The sequence below is a fragment of the Vollenhovia emeryi genome, unplaced genomic scaffold (assembly GCF_000949405.1).
Source record: "Vollenhovia emeryi isolate VEMERY1.0 unplaced genomic scaffold, V.emery_V1.0 DF939283.1, whole genome shotgun sequence".
Lineage (NCBI taxonomy): Eukaryota > Metazoa > Arthropoda > Insecta > Hymenoptera > Formicidae > Vollenhovia > Vollenhovia emeryi.
This window is the reverse complement of record NW_011967083.1, coordinates 83426-92346: the sequence shown is the minus strand read 5'-3', so window position 1 is coordinate 92346 and position 8921 is coordinate 83426. Positions and strand designations below refer to the sequence as shown.

General features: G+C 43.1%; 1 protein-coding gene across 2 annotated transcripts in view; it reads left to right on the top strand.

The window, feature by feature from the left end:
* The window catches only part of LOC105559237 (protein krueppel-like), a 13617-nt gene extending 5990 nt beyond the window's left edge, over positions 1–7627 (top strand). The window contains exons 2-3 of one of the 2 annotated variants that reach the window (XM_012007375.1): positions 3469–4126; positions 5855–7627. In XM_012007375.1, the coding sequence (XP_011862765.1) occupies positions 3469–4126; positions 5855–6617 (1421 nt within the window). In that variant the 3' untranslated portion in view covers positions 6618–7627. Of the gene's footprint in view, positions 1–3463; positions 4127–5854 lie in introns of both variants that reach the window. The other variant, XM_012007376.1, reaches the window with a different exon arrangement.
* The last annotated feature ends 1294 nt before the right edge of the window (positions 7628–8921 follow it).

The following is an 8921-nucleotide window of genomic DNA, read 5'->3' as shown; positions in this document are numbered from 1 at the left end:
TATATATATATATATATATATACGTCGGCGCTTTAATATATATATATATATTAAAGCGCCGACGCACCACCTACATTTTCACTTTCATTCGAGGCCAACATCCGGCGAATTCCTAGACGCGAATAAAGGAGAGAAAGGATGCGAATAAGAAAGAGAGAGAGAGAGAGAGAGAGAGAGAGAGGAGGCGAAGGGTTACCGTGACAAATGTTTCCACGTCACATGCCGCAAATTTGCTTTTGTCAAATTTTGCCGTAGCCGAAGCCCCGAAATAAAAGGATTTACTTAACAGCAAGCGTATTCGCAAGAGGTAAATGAATGCCCGAACAGAAGGAGCAGCCGGAACCGGTGAAAGCGGAAAATCCGAGATTTTGCCAATTGTCGAAAACAGAGAGTGTGCATTTCGCCCGACGCGTCGGGAGATGCGGCCGTCCCGCAATCGGCGTTGCTAGGCGCGCGGGGAGTTGTTTATTATACGTAGCCGTTGCCGTGTGTCGTAAACAACTCCTCACGCGCCTAGCAATGCCGATCGCGCGTTTGAGTCGGGTGGTAGGCCGGGCTAAGACAGCGATTTTTAATAATTAATAACTCGTTAACTATTGCGAAAATTGCAAAATGGTACAGGACTTTTCGACTCAGTTTAGTCCGCTCTATCCGTAAATAAGAGGTGAGGCGGTTATTACATAACACCCTGTAGATTTGCGGTATTACTAAGCAGCATTTTTGGCCATTATAAGGCCTTGCCGAGGGCCTTGCTGAGGTATTATAAAGACAAAATAAGATAACATAAGATAAACATCGTAACATTAGTTTTCTTTAACATTGTCACGAGTATTTAACTTTAATTTACATAAGATCAAAGGTCAGATAAATGAGATAAAATAAGATAAGATAAAGTAATGCCCACTGGGCATTAGTGGGCATTGGTGTATAAGATTTTGGTCAGCGGTTTTCCCCTCGTTAAAATGTATACCAAGGACGATGACCTGAGAAAAATTTTCATCGGCTAAGCTTGTTAAATAGTGTTTTTGATGGTTCATTTTTCCAATTACGTTTTCCGATTAAATTATGGATAACATCCGAGGAAATTTATCCGACGGGATGCAGATACCGATGAAATTTGATTAAAAAACCAATCATATTTTTCATCGGGTATATAATTTAATTGGATATATCCGTTTGTTATTATTATGTAATTGGATTATCCGATTATATTTAATCGGACCTTTTTTTCAGTGCAGTGAAATGCATGGTGAAATTTCAAATACCTCTCATAAGATTCTTCGAAATGTTATCCCACAATTAGATAATCTTTAGGATAAATTTTAAGAGAAAATTCTCTCTGCGTACAATCAAATAATTTTAAGAACTGTGTCGTGAAGAATTTTAAATAGGTACACGGAGAGAATTTTCTCTTAAAATTCACCCTGCAATCGTGTGTAATTCAACCTTATGTAATCGTGGGACAACATGGTATTTGGAAGACCTTTATAAGAACTTTTAGAAATTTTACCATGTATTCTACCAGTAAAATGTATACTAAGTAAAATTACTAGTAAAATGCGTGGTAAAGTTTCAAAAACCTTCGTAAAATCCTTTGAAACGCCACATTGTCCCACGATTACATGATTTTCAGGATACATTTTAAGAGAAAAATCTCTCCGTGGAGTGAAATCAATTACTCGTAAAATGTATAGTAAAATTTCAAGAAACTCTTCTAAAGTTCTTCAAAACGCTACATTGTCCCACGATTACATAATTTTCCGGATAAATTTTATGAAAAAAATCTCCCCGTCTAACTAGTACAATTATTTTCCGGTAAAAGTTGCAAATTGACTGGCTATACATTTCTCGAATTGGGGCCTTGGACTGAGGACAGGGAGTTGCTGTTCACTGTGACTCTTATAGCGGATTCAGTTGCTTGCACTAGTGCAAGCCTGAGTGAACCCAAAGGCTTGTTTACAGTCAATTCTTATATTTCAGGGTCGTCTTAAATATCTCTTGCACTATTTAGCCAGTAAAATGATCTGTTTAGCATCCATACGCATCATTTTGTGACTAAACGCTTTTCGAATATGTATTTAAAACAAAGTTAAATGTCAAAATTGACTATAAACAGGCTTTAGTGTGCACTCGGTGCGCACTAGTGCAAGCAATCGATTTCGCTATTAATCAGAGTCGCAGCAACTATTTATTTTCAAGGTTTTCGCCAATTTCACGGAAATCCAATTTCCGTAAGAACCGTGTAATGTCCGTATTGGACTAGCGACTCGCGACCTGCGTATCGCCTCTTCGAGGGTCAACGACTTTAGTCCTAGTCTGCAATAGATGAGTTAAGTCCTGAGCTTTAAGAAATTGACCAATCACGGTCAAGTATGAGTAGAATACGCGACTGTGATTAGTCAATTTCTTAAGGCTAAAGCCTCCGCTACAATGATTCTCGGTTCTGTCTACAATGGTCGTAGTCGTAAGAATAATCGACTGCGATTGGCCAATTCTTATCGAGCGACTACGACTACGACCATTGTAGACAGAACCGAGAATCATTGTAGCGGAGGCTTTATGCGTGGTCTACAACGCGAGTTGCAGAGTCGTAGTCGTAAAAATAATCGACTGGGATTGGTCAATTTCCCTGAAAAGGACCACAACCCGTATGGTCGAAACGTCGAGACAGCCGGATTTTAATTGAATAAATAAACCATCTGCCAGCCTAAGTCGTCTAACAATTCTTTTTATCGTTTTTATTTACTGGCGATTCACATTCATAACTGTTAGAAATTAGGAGGTGGCGCAGATTCACGGTTTATTGACAGACGCTCCTGTCGAGTTCAAGGCGACGTCGATATTCTGATAAGCGCGCGAATTCGCGCGCCGATAAAGTCGTTGGCCCCGAGTCGAAGAGGCGATACGTCGTAGACGCGTAGGTGGATAGCCGGAGCCTTATGAATGAACTCTCGCGCAGTCGAGAGTGTGAGTGAATGGAGGAGGATCCAGTAACCTCACGTGCGAGCGACATGTGTGGGAGGGCAAGTCGGGAGTGGTAGGAAAGAGAGAAAAACGGAGAGAAAGAGAGGAAGGAGCGTATAGGGAGTGTCTAACAGATAGAGTGTATGTGTGTGCGTGTGTGTGTGTGTGTATGTGTGAGGGAGGAAACGTGAGGAGCGATGTTCGGATTCGCAGATCGCACACTCTCGTGCGATCATCCGATATCTAACCCCTCGTTTAAGCGATCGCTAACTTCGCCGGACCGTCGTGACGGCGACGAGGAATATTTCTGACATCCGCAAAAATTACTATTCGCGTGCACGTTTACGCCTCGCGCTATTACGGACCGAGACGCAAACGACGAAATGTATTCTTTAGCGTAATCGTATACGTTTCGCGCGTTAAGCGTTAAAGCGCGTAATTATATTCGCGTAAACTGACGACACTTCGTCGCATACGTCAATGTGTATTTCCTATTAAGTCCAGGACTCCTGATCGAGCAACAGCTGGGCATGATGCAGGACCCCGAAAACAGTACTCAGCTCGAGAAAGCGCAGCGAAAGATGTTCAGTATGTTCAACCCCAGTTCAGGACTACCGAGGATGACTGTCGAGGAACAGCTGATTGCAAATCAAGCGACACTAGCTCTGATGACGGCGAGACTTCCTATATCGTTACACGCCACCCTCACCTCCTCCCCGGCGCTCTACCAGCAGTTCGGATGCGGTAGTTGGATGCCGCGAATCGCATCCTCGCCGCCCTCCATTCTGCCGATGCCAGAAGCGTCGTCGGTCCCCAACACGAAGCCCGCGTCTCGGCGCAACAACAATAACAACAATAATAATAATAATAACAATAACGACAACAATGACAACAATAACATGACGAGCAACGACGATGATAGGATTGTCAGGAGGGGTCGCGCCGCCAAGAGAAAACTGACCAAATTGAAAGCGGAGACCGCGGTAGAAGGTGCAGACCCAGTCAGTCCTTCCGTCAGTCCCGAGACGGCCAAGGATAGCAAAGATAAGGTCTTCACCTGTGGCGTGTGCCAGAGATCCTTCGGATATAAGCACGTACTGCAGAATCACGAACGTACGCATACGGGCGAGAAACCTTTCCAGTGCCAGGAATGCCAAAAAAGGTGAGAATCTCTGCGATATCCCCACGTCGTCCCTTCTCGCCATCTTTCTGAATCATCTGCACGAGTTAGATTACTATCGTGTAATATCGACTCAAGGATGTCGAGGCGGTACAGACACATTTTTCCCCTTGAAAGTTAAGTTGCTTATGTACAATTAATTTCAAAAGTTCTGACGCGATTTTATATTTTCCCGGTACACAAATTGTAAATTGGCGAGGTATACTTCAGTAACACAAATTTGCGGCCACTCTGATATCGTTGCAACAGTATTCGGCACCGAGAAAGTTTTAAAATTTTTTTCGGAAACATTATTAAAGAATATAAAAAGATAACGCTTGTGTTCTATTCAAAATAACAACAATGTAGATAAGGCCGAGATTAACGAGCTTTTCGGTTGACAGAATATTAACATTAATTTACTACAGAATATGTGAATACATTCAGACTCTAGAGTTGCGGACGCGTTTCGGCATAATGCATATATGAGTACGGTGTTTGATCATAATTTTCCTAGTTTTTGACCAATTAAGTTTGTAAATTTTGATGAAATCTAAGAATTATTGTTTTCGATGTATTAAGAATTTTATAATTTGGCGGCTATTCATGTTTGTAATTATTTAATTGAATGTATATTCGAAGTATATTTTTAGATATAAACGCTGATAAAAGCACCGTGTGCCGAAACGCGTCCGCAACTCTAGAGTCTGAATGTATTCACATACTCTGTAGTAAATTAATGTTAATATTCTGTCAACCGAAAAGCTTGTTAATCTTGGCCTTATCTACATTGTCGTTATTATTAAAGAAACAAATAAATCTCCTAACGAAGCTAAAATTGGTCTAGATATTTTCTGTCTTATTCGTTCTGTATTTTCAAGACCGTGTCATTTTATTACTCAAATAAATCACATAACAGAATGACAGTCACGCTGGATTTTAGTGCTTAATAATAGTTTTGCGTATACATCTTTTTTCAACGCAGCCGCTGCGTGTCGATAACTTTTTCAGTCTTGAAACAGTATTAAGACTAAGGTCGAAATATGTGTAGTATACGCGGAGAGAATTTTGCCTTCAAATTTATCCTGAAAATCATGCGATCGCGGGGTAACGTGACATTTCGTAGAATTTTGAGTTTCTTTTTAAATTTTACTACTAAAGTGTATGATAAAATTTCAAAATCCCATCTCTTTTTCTTAAAATTTATCCTAAAAAACATGTAATCGTGAAACAACGTGGCATTTTGACAAACTGTGAGTTTTTTGAAATTTTATATACACATTGTACTAGTTCATGTTATTGTATTGTAATTCATTTTACCAGTAGAATGTATGGTAAAATTTCAAAAAATTCGATTACGTGATTTTCAGGATAAATTTTAAGAGAAAATTCTCTCCGTGTACCAAATTAGATTGACCTTTTAGAAAACAATCTGTAAATAATTTATTGCGATAAAAATTACCTCAGCCAGGATTCGAATCTGGATCTCCCTACTAACCGGGATAATTTATTTAATTTTTTCAGTACCAAGTTTCTTAAACAGCTTGAAATTTTGACATAAATTTTTTACGATGAAATCCACAGAATCCACTTGTATTCAAATTATAATTTAGTCGTAATGCCTAAACATTCTTAATGGGGAGACGCTTTACCGGGTACATTATGACCTTTCGTATCATTCAACGAAAGCGCGAATTGACCCGAATAATTTTTGACCTTTTAATTTTGCAGATTTACACGGGACCACCACTTGAAGACGCACATGCGACTCCACACGGGCGAGAAACCCTACAAATGCAAATACTGCGACCGAAAGTTCGTTCAAGTGGCGAATCTCCGTCGCCACTTACGCGTACACACGGGCGAGCGTCCGTACCGCTGCGACGCGTGCCCGTCCACATTTAGCGACTCGAATCAGCTGAAGGCGCACATGCTGATACACAACAACGAGAAGCCGTTCGAGTGCGAGAGCTGTCAAATGCGGTTCAGACGGCGGCACCACTTGCAGCAGCACAAATGCAGCAACAGCGCGGCGCAGGAGTCACCGCCGGAGGCCGAGTCACCCCCGTCGTTGAACAGCGACGAGCTCGACTCGGAGGAGTATGTCGACGTTGACGCCGACGTGGACATCGACGGGGAGCAGGCGCCGGAGGAAGAATCGGAGGGACTCACCAGGAAGTACATCGTGCCGGCCAACCGACTGGCTCATCTCCGAATGAACCCCGGCCGCGACATATACTCGGCCGCGATCGCGCTGAATCCTACCCCCATAGGTTTCCCGGTGCAAACGGAACCCGAGGACCTGTCCATGAACAAGTCGTCCTCGCGCAGATCACACTCGGGCGGCAGTAACAACTCGTCGCTAAACGCCGACATCAGTAACGAGACCAACCTCGAGGAAGACGACGACGAGGAGGACGAGGCCGCCACGTTCCTGAGGCGTTCCCGTGCCCATCGTCAGCGGATAGCCACCGACGGCGATCACGTCTCCTAGTGAAGCCTCAGCGGTACGTAGAGAAAATTGCGTAAATGACGTTGCCGCGTCGCTCCCGACACCACTGGGCGATGCGGTGAGGGCGTTCTTTACATATTCTCTCTTGTATAAGGCTGACGTTGCCTTATACGTCTTGCGCGTTTACGTTTAAAGCGCTCGCGAGAGAGCGCGCCCCGCCAAATCTTTGTCGCGTACATGGTTTCGCGCCGGAGAAGAGTTGGGAGCGGAGAAGAGGAAGAAAGAGAGGAAAAAAGGGGATAATAAGAGGAACTCTCGTGTTTAGTTATTCTGCAAATTGTCGAAAATTGTTTATTGATCAATTATCTACTGGCGAGATTAACATTTACACTTGTTATTACACACCTTGATCTAGCAATGGTGTCTATTGATTTAGTTATTCTGTTAATGTCTTTTGCTCGACAACCGATGAAAAACCTTGATGTAGGTCTATACCATTATCATTATCTCTATTTATCCTCACGTGCGGACGCGCCTTGCGTCGACGAAAGAAGATGAATATAGCTGTTTGATATACTGGTACAAGTTCCTCTGACAGTGAAAAGTAGCGGGGAAAAGTGACGTCCACTGTCCGTCGGTCCACTGTCGCTGTCGCGGGTGTCGCGATTTCTCCGGCGCGTACCGCGAGGACACGCATATTCTTCGTCTCATGTTCTCCATCATCTCTGTCTAACTGTACCTATATCAAGTTTCTTATCACATTATCCTTTTTTCCTTCCTTTTCTCCTTTTTCTCCGCTTCCGACTCTTCTTCGGCGCAAACTATGCACGCGACGGACTTGGCGGCGCGTACTTGTTCGCGGGCGCTTTAAATTTGATCGTGCTCGATCCGTGTGACGGCCCCTCTCGTATCCATAATCTAGATCACGCGCAAACGTATAAGGCGACGGTGCCTTACAGAGATAACGTCGTGTAAATAACACCCTTACCGCATCGCCCGATAATGTCGAGGGCGACGCAGTAACGGCATTGTTTACGCAATTTTCTCTACATTTATCTCGCAACTTTGTACATCACCCGCGCGTTGGTACGCTACCCCCCCCCCTTCCGTGATTATCCGGAGATTTGTTGGTCATGCTTTCTCGGTCGAGCGAACGTTCGAATAGACACCGAAACGATTCGACATTCGCGTGCTCGAGACGTTCCAGATACGAGAAGCGATTTCGAGCCTTTATTCTTGCGCTGATAGGCAACTGTTGTTGTGCCGCAAAAATCAAGCGGCAATAAAAACTTTCAAAGATCACGCGATTGAATTAACATTCTATTAACACGCGCTTCACTTTTTTTATGTTCTCTCTCGAATGAAGTGACGAATGTCGTCACTCTCGCATCTCTGGCGGTTTAGCAAACTGGAAAATCGTAATCGCCGAGCGACTCGATTTAAAATTCAAACTGGCCCCCCACCTCCGATTACCTCCTCCAGTTTCGCCTTGATCGCACAGAATAAGGTACGCATAATCCAGATCCGCTTCTCCGATTTCCGCCTACTATCCTTCGGACGCGCGCACCCGGTCTCGTCATGAATCCCTTCAAAAAGATCTAAGCTTTTTTGTGCCGGACTTTTTTTCTCTCTGATCACAGCCGGCGCGCGCGTCTTTCGCGCAAACCAGTTTTCGCGACGACACGTCGGCACAACGAAAAATTTTTGCAGCCGTTAACCGGTCCCTTCGTCCGAATCTCCCATCGCACCCCCATCTTCGGGGTTTCTTTAAGGATGAATGCTCATCTGATTTACTGGACCAGATGATAGATTTTCCATTTTGACCGCTTCATGGCAATTGAAACACGTATTGTTCGTACAGGTCCATGGCACGTTTCTAAGGTTGAAAAATTGCTCTCATTTTCACATCCGTTTCTTTCGTAACATAATGCCTCGGAATGCGAATCCCTGCGTTCCTCATGAAAGACAAAGAACGAAAGACAGAAATACGAGAGAGGAAAGAGAGAGATACAAAGATAGTGAATGGAATACATTTTGCACAATGTTCTTTGAACACTTAGACCGAATTTGCCCTCATATATCTCTTGCTTTTCTTTTGTTAAACTTTTGAAAAAAGACGAAAGACAGACTGGGGTACATCCAGACTTGCATTATTTTTGCACATTTTTCCGGCTGGGCGTTTTCACTTTTAAACATACATATGTCCGCGCAGTTTCTGTAGCAACTACTAAAAGAACTGTTAAAAATTGCGTGAACAAATCGATGCTTAATCGAAAGACGCTTGGCGCCAAACATAAAAAAAACATGTAAATTTCTTTTTATAAAGTGCCAAAGAGTGTAATAAGG